Raw genomic sequence first — 24,657 nt, 5'->3', positions numbered from 1 at the left:
AAGGTAGTAGGGTTTTTGCATGTTTTGGCATAATGTCCAAGCTGGCCACAATTCTTACATGTGCTCCTCCTTTTGATTGGCTGCTACACATGCTGGTTTTGCCCGCCCAATTCTCACTGCTCCAACTTCCTCTTCTTAGACTTAGGCCTCCCAGGCTGGACTTTGATGGCTGGTGGTAGTGGTTGCCTCAGCTTAACCTTTTCCCAATGTTTTGGACCAGGCATAGGTGCAATCTCAAGCCTGTATGCCAACATGTATGTGGACACAAGGTAAGCACTGTCCACATAATCTTCAGGGTCTGCCCTTTTGTCCATGATGCATGCATATGCATGGACACAGGGGATACCAGTTAGGTCCCAGTGGAAGCAAGTGCATGTTGCCTTGCTTAGGTCAACTGTTACTAGGTCAGAGTTAAGCTCAACCTCATAACTGTCACCCCTAGAAACTTGCACAATGCAATGTCTTGCAGCTGGTTCTATCCTTTGGAATGTTTTCTTCACATATGGAACAACCTTCCCTTCCATTTTCAGAAAACTTTCCCATTTTTCATTGTTTCTTTTCATCATGTACCTCCTAAGCCACTCCATCCGAGTCAGAATAAGCTTATCCCTTGCTTCTTTGATTACAACATTAAAAGTCTCACAAATGTTGTTGAGCAACATGTTTGACTTTGGGAATGTACTGAATGTATGTCTGGACCAGTGTTTAGCTGGGATGTTAGCAAGATATTCATAAGCTTCCTCAGACAAGAACCTTATTGACTCCATTGCTACCTCAAAGTCAAACTACAACAGGAAGGGTAAACATACAAACATATAAAATCAGAACACACACAGTCACACATGGATGTTAAATGAAACAAACTCATTACATAACAGTGCAAATAGCAAGCATACCAATGTTGTTGCCCTTGCTGCTAACCAGAACAACTCCTTGAAAGTGGATCCACTAAACTGCAACTTGAAGTTAGCCCATATATGTCTGACACAGTACCTTGTGTCTGCATAAGGAACTACCTGCTGCAAAGCTTCTACCAAGCCCTGTTCACACATCACATATACTACATCAATGAAGTAACTTGAAAGTAAATTCATCAGTCAGAATTTTTTTTGATGGTATAAGTGTACCTTTTTCCTGTCAGATATAAAGGTATATCCTAGGCCTCGATTTTCATCCTTTAAGGCTTTCATCAGGCTCTCAGGGAACCAAACCCATGTCTCTGTATTCTCTATTTCAGTTGTAGCCCAGGCAATAGGGTAAATTTGATTATTGCCATCCTTACCAACTGCAACTAGTATCTGACCAGGGTATGGACCTTTGAGATGGCATCCATCAACCCCAATTAGTGGTCTACAACCAGACAGAAATCCTTTCCTCACTAGTGCAAGGCATATGAACATTCTCAAGAATAATGGGGGCTCAATCTGCTCCAATCCATCAACCACAACATTACATTCACTGCCAGGGCTGTACTGCATGAGAGCCTTCCCATAGTCCCACACTCTTGCATATTGTTCTGCTGCTGATCCGTAAATCTTGAGCTTAGCCCTTGCCCTTGCCTTCCAAGCTTTGCTGTATGTAATTTCTATGCCAAAATCACCTAAAACCCTCCTTCTGAAGCTTTTTATTTTCCACCCTGGCTCACTTCTCCGATCCTCAATGTACTTCTCAGCTAAAAATTCAGCAGTAAGGTTCAGATTGCTTCTGACCCTTAAACACTTGTGGTTTAAATTCAAATTCTTAATCTGTCAATAATCTTGGTTGACAGACCTCCTTGCAACCACCCTAAAATGACATCTCCTCCCCCCAACACATGTACACATAGGCAGCCTACACTTTTTTTTTTATTCCATTTGCATTGACACCTCCTTCTACACTAGATAGTTAATTTGCTGCTATCATTGTGTAGAAACCAATATTCATACCTATTCTCAATGGCAAGAAGCTTTAGAGCTTTCCTCAGCAATTTGTTGTTAAGGAACTTCTGTCCTTTCAGCAACTGAATAGGCTTTTTAAAGTCCACTGAGGCATGAAACCATGGACAATTATCTTGCTCATCATCTCTAGGGCTATCCAACTCCTCTGAATCAGAAGTGAACTCTCCCTATACAGAAATTTCTTTGCTCACCAGCTCACTTTCAAGCTTTTCATCATTGTTCTCCACCTCATATTCAACCCTATCTTTCCCACACTGTAGACTTGCATTCACTTCTTCAATTATCCTACTTACAGTGTTGTCAACACCTTCTATGTCAGCATCTCAAATCCCCCCTCTTCTTCCCTTGCTTCCTACTCTATGTCAGTGTCAAGGTCTTCAGACCTAAAGGAACCAGATCCAGAATCTGATTCCACCTCAACCTCTCTCTTTGTCTTCCTCTTCCTTTTCCCCTTTGTTTTCCCCTGTCCCTATCCTTTTCCCTTCACCCTATTTCTCCCAGATGTGCCTTCCTCTTCACCTTGCTTTTTCTTCCCCTTCACACTCTCTGAGAACAATGCCTTTCTTGTTGTTTTCTCAGTGTGCTCTACAACTTAATGCCCCCCCTTTTTGTTGTTTTCTGTCTCATCCTTGTCTGTATTTGGCAACTGTTGCTTAAACATTGGGCTTCTCCTCACTTGGGTGGGCTTAACAGCTTTGCTTTTACTGTTTTGGGTGGGCTGAACTACACTGGGTTCTTGGTTAGTACAATAAACTACAACAAACCCATCTTTAGTCTGTCTCCAAAAAGCCCTTTACATCATCATCACTCAGAATTTCCTTTTTACCATTTGACCAAGTCTTCCCCTTTCTTTTATACCAAATACTCCACATGCTTGGCACATGCAAATCAAACTTCACAAACCCCCAAATGCAGGTTTCCCTAAGTAGGTTCACTGATATCTCACTAACTTTGCACTTATACCTCCAATAATCCCACCCACCCTCATACCCACACAAAGTCTTCCCCTTTATTTGTTTGTTCACAAACACACCCCCTAATCTAACCTTAACATCTACAAATTCAACATCACCAGCAATCTGTGCATATAATAAAGCAATATTGAACACATCAGCAATAAACAAAGCAGCATAAAAAAAAAACAATCTGTTCACATAGCAGCAATAGACAAATCCCCTAGATTGTCCTACCAAAATACTTAAACAATTCAACAATAATTACAAAATAATTGACCTCAATTAAATAATTCAATCAGGTACACAATGAACCCTAACTTTCCACATAATTGCAATTATACCATCAACAACCAACAACTTTCAAAATTAAAGGCAAGGATCAAAATTGCTTACCTCTGTCGACGCCATTGTTACTGACCTAAGCTACTGGTCTTCAGCAAACAGCCAAAAGATGTCGAATTTACGCAATGTACCTTTCGCAAACAGCCCGAGTAATTCCTTTGTAGAACAAACACAAAGTTAGGGTTTTATTGGAAAAATTAGGGTTTTAATTCGAAGAGTTGTTGATAATTTATGAACAAAGAGGGTGAACAAACTAGATTACTGGATTTTTGACAAAATTATTGAACAAATTCGTTGAGGAAGAAGGTGAAGATGATTTGAGTTGCTTCAAAATAGAAAGAAGTCGAGAATGAAAGAAAAAAAAGGAGGGAAAAAAATTAGGTGGGGTCCACAAACGGAAATTCCACCGGAAATTCAAAATGGGTGGTAATCTGCGCACTTAATTAATTTAATGGGTGGTTAAATAAAATTAAATTGATTTTGGGTGGTTATATAAAAAATGGCCTTATTTTTGGGTGGTAATTTATAAATTATCCTATTTATAATTGAGATTAAAATTGTAAAATTGCAAATTGAAAAAAAAGGGAGTTAAACATAGAGAAAACAAACCTTTTGTGACAAATTTGATGAAAGTGTGAACTGATCAATACAAAATTTGGCCAAATTGTCTTACAAAATTAATCGACTAAATTGCGGTGTAAGGTTGTATAATTCAAATTAGAGAAATACTTCGTAGGAAGAAAGGAAATCAACTCAATTGTGGTGTAAGGTTGTATAATTCAATTAGAAAAATAGGAAGGAAAATAAATTTTCGACATGCAAAAATGGGGAGAAAGAAGAGAATTTATAAGTTATAATGACTATCATTTGGGATGAGAGTTGGAAACTGAAGTTTTCAGTAACTATTATTCGAGGCTATTAAGATTCATAATAAACATTGAAAGAGTTTTCCTAAAAAAAAATAATAAATAAATAAACATTGAAAGAGTACATTTATCCAAGGAAATAGAAAATTAATTAACTTGTGATGAAAAGACATAAATGAAAATGTTTCATTTAAATTAATAAAAAAAATATAAAAATATGTAACTACAAATAGATATTAGAGAGATGCCACGTGACACTAAAAATTGCATTGAGCAAAAAAAAGTAACTCTGCCAACAAATAAAACTAGTATTATTGCACGGGTCAAACTTTTTAACAAATCTTCTTTTTGTGAAAGAATATTATATTATATTAAAAGTGCTTTTGGTTTGGGTTCAAGGTATTCAGGGAAATTCAAATTGTATTATAATTCGTGGTAATTAAGTGAAGCAAAGTGAACCTATACTTCCGTTAAAAAAAAAAAAAAAAAAAAAAAAAAAAAAAAAAAAAAAAAAAAAAAAAAAAAAAAAAAAAAAAAAAGTGAACCTATACTTATACCTTGTACAGAGTATTTTTTTTTTTTTTTTTTTTTTTTTTTTTTTTTTGACATGGTACATAAAGTTATAGTATAACTAATTTTTTAGCAACACGGCAGAATAAGTACAACATCCAATGTTTTACAATATAAATTGAATTGCTACATTAAAGAGCAAATTATCCCCAATAATGATACTACTCCATTTTTTACATACTACGTATCTCATTTCACCATAACTGGTGAAGGTAAATATATGTAATATCATAACTTTATCAATGTACAGCTTTTTAGAAATCTCCTATTATAGCAAATGACACATTTTATTTATTCTCCAACGCCATTTGTTCTTGTAGTAAACACCTGCAATACATTTTTTTTTTTTTTTTTTGAAGCTACATACCTACAATAATTTTACAATTTTACAGGCATTATGAAGACAATTTTGAATATCTGGAGAAAAGGTTTTAAAAAGAAAAAAAAAAAAAAGCAATACCTCTTAAGTTCAAAGTATGATATATTGAGGTGTTAATAATAAAGGTGTAAGTTCTAAACTAAACCAACTAAAGGGCATATTACATGAACAATCTGGCAACAAAATGCGTTTAAAAACATCAGAATACTCATCATGATGAATTAGCATAATCAAATCCAAAAGTTGTTTTGGAATTGATTGTGATTTAATTGTCCTATAAGTTTATTAACCTCTTAGAGCAAGTGAAATTAGAAATTCAAAAATAAGAATATATCTTCAATCAATCTTAATTATGAAAATATTTAAGATCACCAATTCATAATGCTTGATTTGTCCTCCTACCACGTTCGAATAACAATCAAATCCTTGGTCTTTATGCTCATTGGCTCAATTCGTTTTGCTTCTTCATTCTAAGTGAGAAATAGAGCGAAATTAAAAGGATGGGGGATGTTTAGTGTTTCTGTTTAAGAGTATATAAGTCCACTCAAATTATATGGAAGCAATTGTACGTATTTCTTGTTTTTGTCATCCAATTTGCTTAAATATCAACATACGAAATATTTCCTGCAACGCTATGTCAAAATTATCTGCATAAAATCTCAAAATCATTAATTCACTACAATAAGGAAAAGCATGTTCAGGTGAGTACATACATGTAATTTAAGTTGTAGCAAACTCTTTGCAAATGTTACATACCTCAGTTATTTATGAATTCTTTGGCTGGATCTACTCCTTAACCTCCTCAAAATGTTGTTGCTCCTCAATGTTAGCAGTGTTGTCCTCAAGTATTCTTAACTTTCTTTTCCGAGACTACAAACATAATGGAAGCATCAGAACATATCAGCTTACATATACATGATACCACCCAATTTTCACTAAAAGAGCAGCCATGCTTAAATTTTAATCAGCCTATAGATACATAATACCTCCCACTTTTCACTAAAAGAGCAATCATGCTAAATTTTTAAACATTTTACATGAAGACTAATCAACCAACAACATACCCTATACAACACATCCTTTGGAAAGGGTGAGTTAGAAGTTCTGCTAGCATATTGAAGGAATTAGACCTGCCTAAATCAAGCTACATTTTGGTCAACTAACAACATCAGAATTTAAGGGATCAATAATCAATATCATGTTAAATGGTGTGCAATGACCCCCCTCCCATCCTCAACATCCAATTCTCCAAAGCTCCAAACACATAACACAAACACGAACTGATGGAAGGTGATGTTGGCAGGGGAAATGTCTTCCCTAAGAACTTTGGGTCTAGTCAAGAGCTATGTGCATAAAAATAATACTACATACTCCGTTAGTGTTTAGCATGTGTTTAAGCATTGTTAATAATCTTACGGCAATTATGCAAGTGAGATAGTAATTAGAAATACCAATTAATTTTCATAGGGCTACTTACAAGTTACAACACTTTAAATCGAAAAAATTATGAATTTAAATGCCAAAAACTTTTATTAATATTGAATTTCAATTCAATCAAACAAAACTTAAATTTAAATAACAATCAAAATTCTAATAACCAATTTGATACATCCTATATCAAGCATTAAATTACAAAATATTGATTTACAAGAGTTTTTAAATTGGCTTGATTAAAGGAGATGTCTGACATAAAAAATGTAATTTTAACCCACAAAACCCAACAGTAAGCAAATCAATACTAATATAAAGTTCACAAAATCAAATTTCAAAATGCAACATAAAGTAGTTGAAAAGTTCACAAAAACTTTCAATAGTTGCATGCATAGTAGGGGAAAAAAAGAATCCATTTTAGCGTCAAATACAATTTCTTGTACCAAAAAATTCCATCCGAAGTATGATTAATACAACAAAAACAGAATTCATCCATTAAAATTAATATACTAAGAGCACGGCACAAAATCAATTTTTTATACAACAACATCTTTCCACCATGCATTTTAAAGACCCAGAACAAATATCAACAAATTTGTCGGAATCAAAATTTGATTTAAGTTAGAATCTAAATTGCAATTTGAAAAATAATTACAACAAATTATTTTTTTTTAAAAAACTAACCTTTATTATGACGAAGATATTGAATAAGAAACTTGTAGCAAGTGATTTTCGAAATTAAGCAATCGTCAAGGGCACTGCAAGGAAGTATAAATTATAATGTATTTTGTGGTTTGGAATTTCAGAATAGGGAAGAGGAAAAGAAGGGAGAGGGGAAGAAGAAAAGGAAGAGACTTCCAAATTGGAAAATTTCTTAATTTCGAAATTACCTGGTGAAAAATTGGACTGCATCTCTTCAATAAACTTTGAATATGTACCGCACTTCGAATCTTTCAAAATACATTTCGTTTGTATAGATACAAGCATAAAAGATGGAAACATTATTTAGTTAGATTGAGAGAAGCCAAAGGACACCAATGAAAATTGTTGTTGTATTTTTGATAATGGGGTTAGTGCTGTTGAATCAGATTTTATGGGTTGAAGTTAAAAAAAAAAAAAGAAAAAAGAGTATTTCTAAGCTATAATGACTATCATTTGAGATGAGAGTCGGAAACTGAAGTTTTCGGTAAGTATTATGGAAGGCTATTAAGATTCATAATATACAGTGAAATAGTTTTCCTAAAATAAATAAATAAATAAATAAACATTGAAAGAGTAGGAAATGGAAAACTAATTAACTATATGATGAAAAGACATAAATGAAAAGGTTTCATTTAAATTAATAAAAAAAATATAAAAATATGTAACTATAAATGAATATTAGGGAGATGCCACGTGACATTTTGTATGACTTGCAAGAGTTCTTGTTTAGTATAGATTTATTTATTTATTTAAAACCCTTATAAAGCCCGGCTGTTCCATAATTAGATGATTATATAAAGATCCGCCCCATTTATTTATTAGACGGATCTAACCTATATTATAATTGTGTCGGGTCATGGCTTTTAAATATTTAATTTAATAGGGCTCCAAGGCCTCCATTCCTACCTCTCTCCTCTCAGTTATTTCACTGAAGCGCACTCAACGTTCTCCATTGAAGCGTTCTCCGTGGAATCTAATTCTTGATCCCCCATTGAAGCAACCTCTAAGGTAAGTTATTTGTTGTTGTTATCGTCATATCAATTTCCATTGAATCAAATATCCCTAAAATTATGTATAATTCGAGATAATTAAATATGAAATAAGATCACTTTTCCCTGGGCCTAGGGCGGCAGCCCCTCCTGCCCTGGCTCAGGGACGGGCCTGAATGTATACCTGATTAATTCAATTCAATCGGAAAGGAATGCGGTTTTTGTTTATTTTGTACTATGAAATTACTTTGTTTATGTAATTGTATAACACAATGAGAAAGGGATCGAATTCCCGTGGTGGTCGTAGCGCTTTTAGGACTTTACAACAACGCTTGGGGGATTGCAGCCGTTTTGAGAGTGAGGAGGATGCTGTGAGATATTTACGTAAGACTTATCCGGAGTACAGGAGGAAGAAAGACGTAATACTCACCAAAATTGTTAGGGAGGCCCGTTTCCCGCGGAATGATAGTAGTGGCGGTAGAGATGTTCAAGTGCAACAATCGACATCGACTTCAGCATTATCATCGGAGGATTCTAGTCCGAAGTTTGACTTGATGAGAACAATGTTGAGGGAAGCCTATTGTCAGGATGGATTTGAACCTGATAAAACAGAAGAGAGTACGGAGGCCAAAAATGAGAAAAATATAGAATTATTAGAAAAGGATGAGATGGAGAATATTGTGATGCTTGAGAAGACTGGAGGAATAGGAAGGAAAAATATGGAGTTAGATGACGGTAGAGATCAGGTGCACACGCATCCCATGTTTAAGGATCTTGGTGGCATGCGTGAAGTATTGGAGGATTTAATATCCGATGTGCTTATCCCACTTCGTTACCCTGAAGTCCTCAATCGGCTGTGTCAATTACGTGCAGGGCCACCAACAGGAATTTTACTGCATGGGCCTCCTGGGTGTGGCAAGACCATGTTGGCTCAAGCTATTGCTAATGAAGCCGGCCTTCCTCTGTATCAGATTGCATCGACTGAGATTGTATCTGGTGTATCAGGTATGTCATGTCAGAACTAGCTTATACTACGTATGTTTTTGATATGTTTTGTGGCCTTTAAAGAGCCTACTATAGCAGTACTTGATGTTGTGGCTCCTTGCGTTTTCATATTGAAGGTGAGTCAGAAGGAAACATCCGTGAGCTTTTCTTAAAAGCTCGTAGGACTGCTCCTTCAATAATATTCATTGATGAGATTGATGCCATTGCGGAGAAAAGAGAGAGCTCGCAGAAAAGGCAAGAAGGGCGAATTGTCACTCAGTTATTGAAATGCATGGATACTATATGTGAGAATGCTTCTGTAGCTGGTCAAAAGAAATCTGTGAGTGAGAGTAAAGTACATTCATCTCCAGCAGTTCAGGAGATTTCAGTTTCTGAGAACAAACAAGGCCATGTTCTTGTTGTTGGAGCAACCAACCGCCCAAATGCTCTTGACCCTGCATTAAGGCGACCTGGAAGATTTAACTGGGAGATTGAACTAGGAGTTCCAGGTGAAAATGCAAGGTTTGAGATACTTTCAGTCTTGACACGTGATCTTGGTGTTCAAGAGGGTTTGAACCTTAGAAAGTTGGCTAGGGACACAGCAGGGTTTGTTGGGGCTGACCTGGAAGATTATGTTAGGAAAGCTTCTGTACATGCTATGAGGAAGATGATAAACTTTAAGAAGGATGAGGTTCTTAAGGTGTGTGCAGTTGACGGTTGGTGGAAGCAACTACGTTTTATGCCTGGAGAAATGGAAACACTCTGCCCCAAAATGTCAGATTTTGAGGTAACACAATGTCAGCTTGAACTTTCCTGTAAATGTTTTCCCAAGTGTAAAAAAAGTGTTGTTCCATTGTAAAATTTGCTACTTTTGCCATTTATTGTCATGAAATATTATTAGTTTATGGATATAGGTGCTTTTCCAAGTATGTTGATGTTTTTTTCCTCCTGGACTATGTATTGATTTAGGTTGCAATTAAGAATGTTCAACCATCTTTAAAGAGGGAAGGTTTCTCTCCTGTTCCTAATGTGAAGTGGGAAGATCTTGGAGGCCTTGGCACGATAAGGCAGGAGTTCCAGAGCTGTATAGTTGATCCTATTAGAAATCCTGAAGATTATGAGGTAATTAATTATACTAATATTTTTTTTTCAAGTTTTCTGGTCTTGTCAAATTTATTAGTTTGATTACAGCGTTTATATTTATTAGATTGCACGTACTCTTAACCTACACACATTTTGACTGTTGAACTTCTGTGATTGTTCTTCTATTTTTAATTTTTAAATTTTTTTTTTTCCTAATAGTTCTTAGTTGACTTGTTTTACGTAGTCATTGTTTCTTCAATATTTGTAATCATTAAAGTGTGTAAGATGTGATTTTGTGTTTTGCAATCACTAAAACTAATGTGGAGTAGCATTCTAGACTTTGTTATTCGAGAATTACTGATAACTACTTGTATTGAGTTGATGTCAATTAGAATAGGATTCATGCTACCATTAGTTTGTTATGCAATATTTATTTATTTAAATAATCGTGTGCAATGTGCAGTTTGTATTTTCCATGCAGTTTCTTATTGGATAAATGTAATTCGTTTTTGGTTTACTTAGGATTGCTGCATGTGTAGTAATGGTTTACCGTTTGTCTACTTTCTGTTTAGATCCCGTTTGGTTTGATGTAAAATATTTTCAATGAAAAATTAGTTTTCATGGAAAACATACTTTCAAGGAAAACCACACTTGCAAGATAATTTCCCTTTGTTTGGTTCTTACCAGAAAAGTTAAAGAGAAATAAAAAAATAGGAGTGGAAATGTGGGTATGGATGAGAGGAAAGTGAAAGAGGAAGGAAAATGAGGCTTCCCTTGTTTTGTAAAGGAAAATGTTTTTCCACTAGATGCAATTTTCCACCATTGGGAAATTATTTTCCACCCGGTTACAAACCAAACAAAGGAAAATGGGAAAATCATTTTCCATAAAAACCAAACGCGGCCTTAATGACTTGTAGCCATTTATAATTAGTAGTTCATTTTACCCATTATTTGATAAGCTGCTGTCCTTTTTAATTAAGAGAGGTTTATCTGCTATTTTAAGCCTACTTGCTTTGCTGCTTCTACAGAAGTCATTGGGAATCCTTCCGCTGCCTGTGATATTTTGTCTTTTTGTAAACTGACTTTATAATGAGTCATTGCAGCTAAATTTTTTTTACACCATTTCAACTTTCAAGCCAGTGTGACTGTTGATCTGGTTCTAATGTCTGCTTTTATGAGCAGCATCTTATGTCTGATGATTTTTGTATATTGACTCTTAATTCTGCTGACATTATTCAGGGATTTGGAGAAGCTTTGACAGCAGGATTCTTGCTTTATGGCCCCCCTGGCTGTGGTAAAACGTTGATTGCCAAGGCTGTTGCTAATGAGGCTGGTGCAAGTTTCATTTACATCAAGGTCTATTTTTACTGTTCCCTGCTGTAAATCACCCCCACCCCCTCACCCCTGTCTGTTTGCATCTTTGCTTTCTGGGGATTGTGCCTTTAAAGCATACTCACCCTGCTATGAAGTACTCAATGTTCTGCTTTTTAAAAAAACCTTACCAGGGTCCTGAACTTATGGACAAATATGTTGGTGAAAGTGAATTGGCTGTTCGCAAGATCTTTGAGCGTGCAAGGAAATGTTCTCCATGTATTCTCTTCTTTGATGAGGTATGAATATTTTTTCTTGAAGTTATAATTATTGTTTTAAATGTTCACATTGTTGTTGCTCGTTGTTAGTTTCCTTTGTTGGCTTGTAAGTTTTAATATAGCCAAGAGAGGCAAATTTGAACAACCTTTCGGCCAAGCATTATGATGAGATATCTTAAAGGCAAATTGTAGTGTAATAGGCAATGGGTTTATCTACATTTTTTTTTTTCTTCAGAAAATGGGTTTATCTACATGATGAGGTCACTAATGCTTTTCTTCATGAAACAGTTGGAACATTGTATTTTTTTGATAGGAGAGAAAGAGGAGGGGGGGGGGGGGGAGAGGTTGATCAAGCTTTCGGCTTTGCAATATGATGGGATTTCTGAAAAGAAAAATTGTTGTGTAATAGGCAATGACCTTATCTAGGTCACTATTGCTTTTCTTGTTTTTCTTCATGAAATTTGCTTTTTTTCTCTAAGGTTTTTTTTTTTTTTTTTTTTTTTTTTTGGGGGGGGGGGTGTTGGATTTGGTGTTGTGACACTTTCGTATTTATTCTTTCCTACCTATGGTGTTTGGTGTGGCTGGAAATACAAAGCCAGAAGTGGTAATATTATATTAAACCAAACATTAATTTCCCTAACCTATGCGAAAGTCTTGCAATCCTAAATCAATGCAGAGTATTAATCTATATAATGTTTTAGATGCTTATATACGCCTTGAGGGCTGCATATAACATTACCCATTTTAAATTCCAATTTGCCCCAACAACAATTTAGTGACTAATAAATCATGTGAATCCCATTTATCTGCCCATTCTTCTTTTATATCAGTGTATTGCTAATTGCGTGTATCATAACAAGAATAGGACTAAGATAAATTCAGGAATCAAATTCAATAGATGACATTTGAAAATGCTGAACTTGTCACAGGTGGATGCTTTGATTGCTAATTATGGAGAATCTAGTGGGGTTACTGATAGGATACTTAAGCAGGTTCTTCACTTTATACCACTGTATAGTTTTGTTTTATTTTTCACATGGAAGATGCACTCAGATGTTAAAATCTTGAATTGTCATTGCAGCTTCTTATTGAGCTAGATGGTGCAGAGGAAAGGCAGGGGGTTTATGTCATTGGTGCTACAAATAGGTATAATTTTATTTTAATTACTTATCGTTGCTCATAATATGTTTTATCAATGCCAAAATCCTCCTATTTGACAGTCTTTATCTGGATGTTCTAGACCTGAGGTGATAAATCATGCTTTATTGAGGTCTGGAAGAATCGAGAAACTATTATACATTCCTCTGTCTAGTTCACAGGAACGTGGCTTAATATTGAAAGCTCTTACAAGAGAGAAACTTATAGATACCGATGTGGATTTACTTGCTATTGCAGAGAGAACAGCTTGTGATCATTTTAGTGGTGCTGACCTTGATCGCCTGGTTTGTTCACGCCATTCCCTGTTTCTTTTCTTTGCTATGTCTTTATCACAATTCTGGTACTCCTACATCCCTCAGTGGATGTTCATTAAAATCTTTATATTCCTTTCAATTAGCAATATAGTCTAAGTATTTTTTTTTTTTTTTTTTTTTTGGAATACTGCTAGATGCGCCAAGCCAATAGGTTTGCTCATGAGGAGAAGCTATTATTGAAGCAAAGGGGTGCAGGTGACATTCCTTGCATAATAAATAATAGTCATTTTGAAAAAGCATTGGCGGGATTTTCTCCTTCTGTTAACAAAAAGGTATAATTGTTTTAATTGCGTCGTTGGGGTTTTAAACTTTATGAAAAATGACTGTCTAACATGTCTTGTATATTCTTTTATTTCTATGTGGGGGAGCAGCAAAGAGATTTCTATGATAATTTGGCACGCAATTTTCGCCAACCTAACCAATGTTGAGACAAAAGCACTGAACACGTGGAGGTATAAAATAATTGCCTTCATTGAGTTTGTTATCTGTAGTCTATATCTTAACGTAGTCATATAGTTTCATTGCCATGTTTAAGGCTATGTTTAGCTCACCTAAAATCTGGTCTGAATTTATCTGTTCAAATCTACTCTGATCTGATTTTTTTTCAAGTTAAGAATGTAAATAAAATTATGACTATTAATTTATTTTGATAGGAATACTATTATTACTCTTATACAAATAAATAAGAGAGAAGGTAAAAAGGCGGATTAGTGTAAAAACAAAGGGAGTATTGTTATTGTAACTTACAAATATGTGAAATTAACTGAAAATCCTATTAACAAAACAATTTAGTGTTGTTTTTAGCTTTGTACATTCGTGTTTAAATTACAAAAGTGTAAAAAAATAAAACTTGTATGACAAGTATTTTTCTTGTGTTGGCTATGCTACTTCATACATAGATTTTGCTTTTATAAAGAACCTATTTCAATCAAAATTTACCTCTAAAAGGAAATGCATATTAATAGTATACAACAAAATTAAAAAGTTACATCTCTCTAGATGCCTTAACATGTTACATGTGCATCATACTTACAATTGTACCATGCAGATAATGCATTTATTCATGTAATGCCGTCCAAAATGAATAAATTATTATTAATACTAATTTGAAAACAAGTTTTCTGATTTGATTTGATTATTTCTAATTCGACCTGAACTCTTTTTTATTTTTATTTTTTATTGTGATATGATATAGCGATATAGAATAAACATGTTTTCTTATCTGTTTGATTCGAACTTTTTTCCTTTTGTATATGATCTGATTTGATCTTAGCCTAATTCCATGATTTTGATATTTATATTTAAGTTGTTGTGAACTGTTGGTTTTACTCAACTAGTGTCCCTTAGAGTTATGATTTACACTTGAGCCTTTTCTACTGCTAATACTGCTTTGTTTTTTTCCATGAAAGGTAATGTGTTGAATTTAATGGTTCTTACCGCTTAAACTGCATTATAAAAAGCGTGACAAGACTACTAAGTACTAACTACTATACGGTGGTGGTATGAATTGTTCCTCACTTGGGATCTTTGTTGATGGCATTGACTTAACATAATTCATGTTTTCCTCATGTTCTTGGAAGGGTAACTATGTTGCTCATGTATTACCCCTGCTCATTTAACTTTCCCATTGCAGTGAGACGATGAGCTATACTTGAAGCCCTGCTTCTGTATAGAACTTCATTTTGGGGACATATTTAAAAGCAGTAATTTTAGAGGGACAATACCACAAAACCATTGCATATATGACTATATGAGGGTTATTAGCTATAGGATCATCTTGATTATTGTTGAGATGCCATTCACTATAAATTTTATATTAATATTATTATCTTTTTGTAAAACTTCATGTTCTTGTTTATGGAATTTTAGTTGTTATCTATAAACTACGGAATACTCCTGTGGTTTCGTCCCATATGTGCCTATTTTTTTTAGTACAATCTTGAAGATATACTTTTGACTATCAATATTTTTCATTATTTTCCCCGTTTTTATAATACTTGCTCGACTTTTTTTATTTCCGACCGTTTTTAAATACTTGCTCTATTTTCTTATTTGGAAAACTTTTACAATATGTAATTCAGTTCTCTCAACTAGCGGACCTAACATAAATCATATTTATTAATTTTATATTCTCTCCCCTCCAATTCTCTCAACTACTTTTGCTTTTTGCAATTTGATTTTTTCATTAACTCCACTACCTCCATATTTTATTAATTTCTCCAATTTTTCCCTAAAACTCCGCGCATGGAGAAATGAAGCAAGTATTTAAAAATGGGGGGAGTATATATTAACTAAAATTATAAAAAAGTTTAAGGGGAATGAAGGGGTTGCAAAGGTGCCTCAAGTCATCGGTGTTTGGTTCAGCAATTGATTTTTTTTTTTTTTTTTTTTGGAAAAAGACATGATCGAGATGTAAAGGAAATTAGGCTCATTTTATTAATGGAAATGTGAATAAGAACATAAAAACATAATAGAGTCTGGGAATAAAAAACCTATGCTAGAAATAAAGAGGGGAAAAGTAAAATGAATGATGAAAAAGAAAAATAAGGAAAAAAAAAAGAGTCATGAAATCTTGCACAAAGTGTTCATCTTGGCTTTGTCTTCATCGTTGTTTATCACTTCTGGCCGCCTAGAGGAACAAGAAGTTTGTTTGCATCTACTAGATCTTGAATAACGGCCTTCAAATACCAACATTGTTTGGTTGTGTGGCCTTTACAATAAATAATTTCAAAAAAAGAACAAATAATTTTTGCCAAATAATTAGAATTTTAACTGCATTATAAAAAAGGTCGGATATTGGATATCCGAGTTATCCGATCCGATTTCCGATCCGTGCTCACCCCTAACAAATATAAAGTTGTGAAAAGACAAATAAAGACAAGTTATTTGCAATAACAACACTGTTGAAATTCGCATCAAACCAAAATAAACAAGTTCGTAATTGATTCAGTACTAATTTTTATTTCATAGCAAACTTAAACCGACCTCCTAGCCAAATGAGCTTGTTTCAATTCAACCTAAAACAAAATCGTTAACCCGAATTAGCAACATTTCTTATTTCATTGATCCCTCAACTCGTTTTTGAATAATAATAATAATAATACAAAATTTATAGTACATGGCCACCACCACCGAACCCACCGAAAACCTAGAACCCACCAAAAACCACCAACACCCACAAATCGACTTAAAACCACCACCAAAGCCCATTGAAAATTACCTAAATCCACCGAAAACCACTACCAAAACCTGTCGAAAACAACCACCAAAACCCACCGAAAACAACCACCACCCCCACGAATTGAACCACCACCACGAATTGTATTAATTCCGATTAAGCCACCACCACGAAACCCACATAACCTAGACCCCCGACACCTAGATCCACCCATGAAACCCATAAAACCTAGACCACCATCCACGAAACTCGTGCCGGCCTGAACCACCACACCCATGCATGAAACCCGCAGGCAACCATTTCCAGATCTGGACAGAAGTTGGGGAAGATGAAGGAGGAGTGAGATTTTGATGATGAAGGAGGAGAGAGATTTTGATGATGACCACTAGGAGGAGTGAGATTTTGATGATGAAGGAGAAGTGAGAAATTTGATGAACAAGATGAATGTTGAGAGATATGATTTTTTTTTACAGATTTGATTTTTTTTTTTTTTTTTTTTTGAAGATTAGTTGAGTTAAGTTAGGGTTATAATAGAGTATGGTTAGTGAAATGATTAAGGGAGTAAGTTGGTTTAGTGAGGTCAGTTTGGTCATTTCTTACAAAAAAAACTTACTAAATGAAGAAAAAACAACATTTGTTGCACATAATAGATAGCACCTGTTTATGGCAAATATTGCAAGTAACTGTTAACGGAGAAAGTATATTATTAGATTGATATATACTACGGATGGAGTACATATTTAGCTTCCATTCTATCTAGCTGTTAGAATCGTCTCCAAGCCATGTGTATTTTATTATTCATGATGTTTTCTTATTGAGAATAAAATATATTAGTAATTAATTTAAAATTATGTATTGACAATGACCTCAGGGTCTCTGTGTATAGAAAAGGTATTTACAAGCACAAAGAACCCTTAGGGATATCATAACCTTCGATTTCGACTTGCTCCCTTGCTTGGCGAGGCGAGAGCAAAGGTGCTATCGGGTGCAGTCTCATTGTTTCCTTTACTATTGCGCAAATGTAAGGTAAGTTTTGTATATCTTTTTCTTGAACCCGTCTTTCCTTTCCTATGACACGATCAATCTCTTCTCTTGCCTTGGCAATGATGTCTGGTCTTCTTATGAGTTCAGACATTGCCCATTCAACAGTTACTGATGAGCTTTCAGTGCCTCCCGCAATTAAATCCTGAAATTTATTTTAACGTAAAACTCTAATATTTTAATATATACCTTTATTACACAAAGGAAAGGGTGAGGGAAATGGTGTCAACATGAATTGACCTATTTAACTTTATTAATCTATTTTATTTATACTTAATTACTCTTACTTAAATTTAATTTTTTGCATATTTTGTTTACTTTGGCCCTACAAAACATTAAATCCCATTAATCATGTACAAATATAATCTTTTTAATTAATACATACAAAAAAGCTCGATTTAGTGATTAAAAAAAATATTCAAAAAATCAAGTGATAATCAACCAAGAAGTTGCCTTACTAAAGATCCACTAAATTTCAACAGCATATATATATATATATATATATATATATATATATATATATATATATATATATATATATATATATATATATATATATATATTCAACTATAAGAAGAAAAAAATTAAACAACAATTTAAAACAATGAATATAATCACTACACGAAAAGAGCAAATTGGCAACGGTTCAAACCCCCCCAAAGGCAACGGTTTTGAACCGTTGCGTATTTGAGGGTTGCCAAATCCCAAAATAATTGGCAACGGTTCAAAACCGTTGCCAACTCAAGCAATTGGCAACGGTTAACCGCTGCCAATTGCTTGAGTTGGCAACGGTTAACCGCTGCCAATTGCTTGAGTTGGCAACGGTTAATCGTTGCCAACTACAATGGCGCCTTTTTTTATTTTTTAAAAAAAAATTGTATTTTTATTTTGGCTGCAATAATAATATATACATGTTAAATAATAATTATTATTATTATAATATTTAATATTAATAATAATAATAATGATTATAATAGTAACAATAATTAGTATTATTAATAACAAAACATAAATAATAATAACAATCGCAAGAGATGATATTATTTAGAAAAATGTGTCATGTTACCTACAAACAATTTTAATTAGTTATAATAATGTATAGTACATAATTAGTAAGCTAAGGCTAGGATTGATGAAGTAGCTAGCTAGTAAACGATATTTACAAATTAAATGTGATGTAGGTCGCCAACATCTCTCGAATTACATGGAGTTCCTCGCTCGTGTATGGCTGTCCCGTTTGCCCCTTGCAAAACTTAGAATACACAAAATGTGAGTTAGTAGAAGTGAATTAATAATAATTGGGGTTAGTTAGTAGGAATGACCCAAACAAAACTTGGAATAATACACAAAACGTAAGTGAACTCATACTTACTCATAATAATAACATGACATTATTACTTAGTTATATGTGCCTAAGGAATGAAATTACAAGAAAATAGCAATATGAGGGTTTAGGTCGCATTTTCGATCAAAATAGCCCAAGTAAGGCCATTTTGGCTACTCTACTATGCCATTTGATTGATTTGATTCAAGTTCCGTGCTGCTCGCTACTCTCCGAGGCCAAGGACGGGGTCGAACCGTCATTCCAGGATTTGCAGTCCGATACATTTCCATTATGTTACCTAGCCAAACTCGCCACCTCATGTGTCAAAGTTAAATGTTCTTCCTTCCCCGCTCCCCTTTTTTCTACATATGCGGTGGCGGGCGGAGCGCTCTATATGTATATGACCAGCGGCGGGTTACCAGAGAAGAGGGAACAACTTCGCCCTATAGAATGAAGAAAGGCCTTTGGTTCACATAGTTTCCTAACCAGTAGGTTAGTGACTTACGTACCTATTGGTAAAGCCGGCCTACACGACCTGTCCCGACTTCAAACTCTTTTTTATAAAACTCCTTTTCGTTCCGGATGCCTATTTTCTATATTTCTTGTCTATTGAACTCATAACTAGTTAAAACATGTCATAATCACTTAGTTATAGGTGACTAATGCTTGAGATTACAAGAAAAGAGCAAGTAAGTGGTTTTGGAACGCAATTTCAACCAAAAAGGCTCAAGTAAGGCCATTATGGCTACTAGGATGCCTATTTTCTATATTTCTTGTCTATTGAAATCATAACTAGTTAAAACATGTCATAATCACTCAGTTATAGGTGCCTAATTCTTGAGATTACAAGAAAAGAGCAAGTAAGTGGTTTTGGAACGCAATTTCAACCAAAACGGCTCAAGTAAGGCCATTTTGGCTACTAGGATGCCTATTTTCTATACTTCTTGTCTATTGAACTCATAACTAGTTAAAACATGTCATAATCACTTAGTTATAGGTGCCTAATGCTTGAGATTACAAGAAAAGAGCAAGTAAGTGGTCTTGGAACGTAATTTCAACCAAAATGGCTCAAGTAAGGCCATTTTGGCTACTAGGATTCCTATTTTCTATAATTGTTGTATATTGAAATCATAACTAGTTAAAACATGTCATAATCACTTAGTTATAGGTGCCTAATGCTTGAGATTACAAGAAAAGAGCAAGTAAGTGGTCTTGGAACGCAATTTCAACCAAAATGGCTCAAATAAGGCCATTTTGGCTACTAGGATGCCTATTTTCTATAATTCTTGTATATTGAAATCATAACTAGTTAAAACATGTCATAATCACTTATTTATAGGTGCCTAATGCTTGTAAACACAATGTAAGCTACTTTCACTGATTGTCATTGATCTTGCAGACTCTTAAATTGTCCGCACCTCTTGCTACTGGTTTGATTCTTGTTTCATGCTGCCCTGGAGGCCAGGCATCAAATGTTGCAACCTATATATCAAAAGGAAATGTTGCACTCTCAATTCTTATGACAACGTAAGTTCAGTTTGTTAATGTGACTTGTTTTGCTATAGCTGAGGGGAATCTTTTGAGCTTGAGAAAGATCTGTGGGATAAACCTGTATTATGAATAAGCTTTAGGACATAAGTTGAGTCTGCATTTGGTTAAGTGTTACTTATAATACCTGTAAATTATGTTGACACCCAGTGACTTTGTTGGTTTATGATATCATACTTATACACCATGAACTTGCAGTGAGATTCTTATTTTTTAAAGAAAAATATCCTTTTATTTTCTTATTCTTTATTTAATTATTTTAATATTGTGATAATTATAGGTGTTCAACCATTGGAGCTATCATTATGACTCCACTTCTCACTAAGCTTCTAGCTGGCCAACTGGTCCCTGTTGATGCAGCTGTGAGTCCACTCATTCTTAAATCATAAAATGGTTGTTTGTCAATCACAACTATTCGATTTAAAAAGATTTTGGTATTGTTATGGGTGTGAGAATCTGTACTAAATGGAAGGGGCTAAGTTAACCTATTGGCAAATCGAAAGAGTAAGGAAACAGAGACAAAAATGATATATAAAGAGAAAAGAAAACAGGGGATAGACAGACAAGACAAAAAGAAAGGATTTACAAATTACTGCCTCCAATTTTATAGTTCTACCATTTCTCTTTATTTACATTGATTATGTAGTTATCACTGAGAGAAAATTAATGGATTGTTAATGTAGCTGTATCACTGAAAGATAGAGTTTATTGATTTGTTAAGGATAGATTTTGAGAGGCCAGAGAGGAGAGTTAGCGATTCTCAAGCTGGTAACTCTCATATATGAGGAGCCTGAGGTTTATGAATGTTGTATGTATGTGTGCATGCTAATTGTCGATGTTTGTCCACTGAGAAAATTTATCGATTGTTTCTTCTTTCTAGGGTCTGGCTCTGAGCACTTTCCAGGTTGTCTTGGTACCAACAATTATTGGAGGTAACTTGAAGATGGTGTCTAGCCTTTATCCTTTATGATGGATTTTATTTGCAATTCATAGTATAGCCCATGGGTTACAGTTTTATTGCCTAGTATGGCCAATTGGGTATCTATGATGGCATTAGAAGGGATTAAGTGGTTCAGAAACAGCCTCTTTACTAGTTTTGACAAGTCAAGGCCAAGCTTGCATGCATTTTTGGCCACCCTAGATCCCACCGGCAGTAGTCATACTGCAGTGTGTTTTACTTTTTATAAACTGAGTCCCACTAGCGTACTCATCTCAGGCATCATGACCTTCCCAGCCCTGCAGAAAGCGCATCTATATGGTTGAGGGCCATCCCTTAAACTAACTCCCACGTGATAATTCCTTGGGAATGACGATTGGTGTAACAACTATCATATTAGGTGGATTGATCATTGATTTATCAAGGGACCAAGAAAACAAGATGGCTGCTGCTGCTGTTGTGACTTGTTTTGGTCCCTTTATGTATGAAAAAAATACACAATTCAGTTGATTGTTTTGCACTATAATGCAGTACTGGCGAACGAATTTTTCCCCAAGTTTACTGCAAAGATTATCACAATAACACCTCTGATTGGAGTGATCCTCACTACCTTGTTTTGTGCCAGTCCTGTAAGTTTTTCCATCATGCAATTTTTGTTTCTTTAACAGTACCTTGACGGCATCATATGAGCTAACTCTCGTTTCTTTCTCTATATGTTAGATTGGACAAGTTGCAGGTGTCCTGAAAGCACAAGGACCACAGCTGATTTTGCCAGTTGCACTCTTGCATGCTGCTGCATTTGCAATTGGTTACCTTATCTCCAAATTATCATTCGGTGAATCCACTTCTCGTACTATATCTATAGAATGTGGAATGCAGGCAAGTTGCTTCTCCCTTTTTCCTTGAAACTCATCGTGGACAAGTGCTACTCTTTTGCCATCATGTCGTATGCTTAATATTTCAATTTGATGCAACATCCTTTATTCTTGATCTGCTGATTGACATACGGTACATAACATGAAAATCGAATTTTGCTCCTAACTTGCTCAATACCTGAACATACTGTATATGCAACATATTTCAATTTGCTCGAAGTTAAATTTTGACTGCGGGTAAAGGGAAGGCTTCATTCTACTCACCTGAACTCCTCCTTTATGAACATACCCGAAATTAATTAGCCCAATACCTTGGCTATTGTTGACCCTTGTCTGAACTCGTCTGTACCCAGTATAATAAAACTCAGTATAATAAAACTAGGGCTCTTATGTATGGAAGAGATACTTGGGTACTTGTGATAACTCAAATCTATTCGTAAGGTGAAAAGAACTATAATAATTAAGTTGATCTTTCTACATGCATGATGCAGAGTTCTGCACTCGGGTTTCTGCTGGCTCAAAAACATTTCACAAACCCACTTCTTGTTGTCCCTTCTGCTGTGAGCGTGGTTTTCATGGCGGTACGAGTTTCTGTGCCAAGTCTCTATATCTTAAATCATTGTCTATGTGCATATATCAAACTGAGCCAGTGTTCCCTTCTTTTGGCCTTTACAGGTCGGTGGTAGTGCTCTCGCTGTTTACTGGAGAAACATGCCCATTCCGGTTGATAACAAGGATGATTTCAAGGAATAGAGAAATATATCTCAATATAAATCATAGGAGTCTTTTTCTTTGCCGAAAATGGCCAAATCTAGGAGCCATTGTTTTCCACATTCCATTATTTATTCCGTCGGAATAATATTACAAGAAAAGAGCAAGTAAGTGGTCTTGGAACGCAATTTCAACCAAAATGGCTCAAGTAAGGCCATTTTGGCTACTAGGATGCCTATTTTCTATAATTCTTGTATATTGAAATCATAACTAGTTAAAACATGTCATAATCACTTAGTTATAGGTGCCTAATGCTTGAGATTACAAGAAAAGAGCAAGTAAGTGGTTTTGGAACGCAATTTCAACCAAAACGGCTCAAGTAAGGCTATTTTGGCTACTAGGATGCCTATTTTCTATATTTCTTTTCTATTGAACTCATAACTAGTTAAAACATGTCATAATCACTTAGTTATAGGTGACTAATGCTTTAGATTACAAGAAAATAGCAAGTAAGTGGTCTTGGAACGCAATTTCAACCAAAATGGCTCAACTATGGCCATTTTGGCTACTAGGATGCCTATTTTCTATAATTCTTGTATATTGAGCACTAGACACCGAAAACCTCCTAGACAACGCGGGATAATTCCCAACACGAACACTGCTATTTCCAGGATGATCAATAATTTTGAAGCAATGCTTCAAGGCGTAAAAGCAATCCTTTTTTTGGCACTTCAATATGATTCAAGCATATGATCAGGAATAAACACGAATAACAATTGATTCACAATACAAGTATACAATATTCCCAGCATGAAATAGACTCAAGAATTACAGAAATTGCCCAAATTAAAACCAAAATTACAGAGACTCACCCATATCCAGGCAAATTAACAATATACCAACACTTGTTGATTAGAAAATGATTGATAAGCTGAGTCTTCCCTGCATATAAATTCAACAACCTAATCAAACACAAAGTTAACAAAACAAATGAAATCACAAGTATGAATCATATGCAAATAACCCCAACAACGAATTACCCCTATTCATAATTGGTTGGACGGTTCATATTCAACTAAATCAAGCAATATTCAACTAAATCAAGCAATATTCCCCAGAAAAATTATTTACAAAAATCATCCAAATAGAAAATTGACAAGATTACAATACTAACTAATAATTAACAAGCTTAAAATTGACAAGACTAAAATCAACAAATTAATATCTCCACTAGTCTATACGGAACTTCCAGCCGAATATGCGACTAGCACCACTAAGCACTAACCAGTCCACACTGTAATCTAATTATAAATTTATAATCCTCCTTACACTAATAGTCTAATTGTTGTCTTATACAATGTCCGGCATCACATATTCACAATTTCACATAATGACATAAACAGATAAACTAACAAGTTCAATTTAACAGTCAAAACACAATTTACACAAATAATGCAAATTCAATGAACATTCACCGTATATACTAATTTTAAGAGACAAGTAATGCAAATTTGATCAAAAATTCACCAAAAAAAAAAAAAAGAATCAATTGATGATTACCTACCTTGCTAGGCGGAGGCGGCAGGCGCTGAATGATTGAGGCGAGCAGCGGAGCAGGCGGAGTAACACTGCAGCAGGGCCACGCCCAACACTCAGCAAGACAGCAAGTCAGCGACTAGGCACTGGAGCAGGCGACTAGGCGAGCAGCAGAGGACAGAGCACAGCTGCACAGAGCACTGGAGG

At 34.9% G+C, this 24,657-nt stretch overlaps 3 protein-coding genes and 1 long non-coding RNA gene across 4 annotated transcripts; 2 read left to right on the top strand and 2 right to left on the bottom strand.

The window, feature by feature from the left end:
• Positions 1 to 113: 113 nt before the first annotated feature.
• LOC110688550 lies at positions 114 to 3,301 on the bottom strand. The gene is made up of 6 exons (XM_021865319.1): positions 3,287 to 3,301; positions 2,735 to 3,016; positions 1,926 to 2,104; positions 1,128 to 1,710; positions 897 to 1,040; positions 114 to 785 (listed from the first exon to the last, which is right to left on the bottom strand). Exons 1-6 carry the CDS (start codon positions 3,299 to 3,301, stop codon positions 114 to 116), a joined length of 1,875 nt encoding a protein of 624 aa, XP_021721011.1.
• A 5,141-nt stretch (positions 3,302 to 8,442) lies between these two features.
• LOC110688080 (cell division control protein 48 homolog C-like) lies at positions 8,443 to 13,026 on the top strand. The gene is made up of 7 exons (XM_021864760.1): positions 8,443 to 9,177; positions 9,294 to 9,943; positions 10,126 to 10,278; positions 11,479 to 11,595; positions 11,745 to 11,849; positions 12,758 to 12,820; positions 12,910 to 13,026. Exons 1-7 carry the CDS (start codon positions 8,445 to 8,447, stop codon positions 13,009 to 13,011), a joined length of 1,923 nt encoding a protein of 640 aa, XP_021720452.1. The 5' UTR covers positions 8,443 to 8,444; the 3' UTR covers positions 13,012 to 13,026.
• Positions 13,027 to 19,906: 6,880 nt separating this feature from the next.
• Positions 19,907 to 23,051, top strand: LOC110688549 (sodium/pyruvate cotransporter BASS2, chloroplastic). The gene is made up of 8 exons (XM_021865318.1): positions 19,907 to 19,915; positions 20,243 to 20,370; positions 20,672 to 20,753; positions 21,272 to 21,323; positions 21,860 to 21,957; positions 22,049 to 22,207; positions 22,695 to 22,784; positions 22,879 to 23,051. Exons 1-8 carry the CDS (start codon positions 19,907 to 19,909, stop codon positions 22,954 to 22,956), a joined length of 696 nt encoding a protein of 231 aa, XP_021721010.1. The 3' UTR covers positions 22,957 to 23,051.
• Positions 23,052 to 23,664: 613 nt separating this feature from the next.
• Positions 23,665 to 24,564, bottom strand: LOC110688081. Its single transcript, XR_002504506.1, has 2 exons — positions 24,479 to 24,564; positions 23,665 to 23,856 (listed from the first exon to the last, which is right to left on the bottom strand). It is a non-coding gene; the product is annotated as an uncharacterized LOC110688081 (long non-coding RNA).
• Positions 24,565 to 24,657: the final 93 nt, after the last annotated feature.

The sequence above is a fragment of the Chenopodium quinoa genome, unplaced genomic scaffold, assembly GCF_001683475.1.
Source record: "Chenopodium quinoa cultivar QQ74 unplaced genomic scaffold, ASM168347v1, whole genome shotgun sequence".
In the NCBI taxonomy this organism is placed as follows: Eukaryota; Viridiplantae; Streptophyta; class Magnoliopsida; order Caryophyllales; family Amaranthaceae; genus Chenopodium; species Chenopodium quinoa.
The sequence above is the reverse complement of the archived record's forward strand: the minus strand, read 5'-3'. Positions and strand labels throughout refer to the sequence as shown.

Excerpts from the sequence above, each read along its gene's own strand:
- LOC110688550 (XM_021865319.1), bottom strand. Across the intron at positions 2,105-2,734 it reads AAATTCTGAGTGATGATGAT|GGAGAGTTCACTTCTGATTC; the intron begins GTAAAGGGCTTT and ends ATTTCTGTATAG. Across the intron at positions 1,041-1,127 it reads TTATATCTGACAGGAAAAAG|GGCTTGGTAGAAGCTTTGCA; the intron begins GTACACTTATAC and ends ATGTGTGAACAG.
- LOC110688549 (XM_021865318.1), top strand. Across the intron at positions 20,371-20,671 it reads CTCTCAATTCTTATGACAAC|GTGTTCAACCATTGGAGCTA; the intron begins GTAAGTTCAGTT and ends TGATAATTATAG. Across the intron at positions 20,754-21,271 it reads TGGTCCCTGTTGATGCAGCT|GGTCTGGCTCTGAGCACTTT; the intron begins GTGAGTCCACTC and ends TCTTCTTTCTAG.
- LOC110688080 (XM_021864760.1), top strand. The coding sequence starts at position 8,445 with ATGAGAAAGGGATCGAATTCCCGTGGTGGTCGTAGCGCTTTTAGGACT. Across the intron at positions 10,279-11,478 it reads GAAATCCTGAAGATTATGAG|GGATTTGGAGAAGCTTTGAC; the intron begins GTAATTAATTAT and ends GACATTATTCAG. Across the intron at positions 12,821-12,909 it reads CTGATAGGATACTTAAGCAG|CTTCTTATTGAGCTAGATGG; the intron begins GTTCTTCACTTT and ends TTGTCATTGCAG.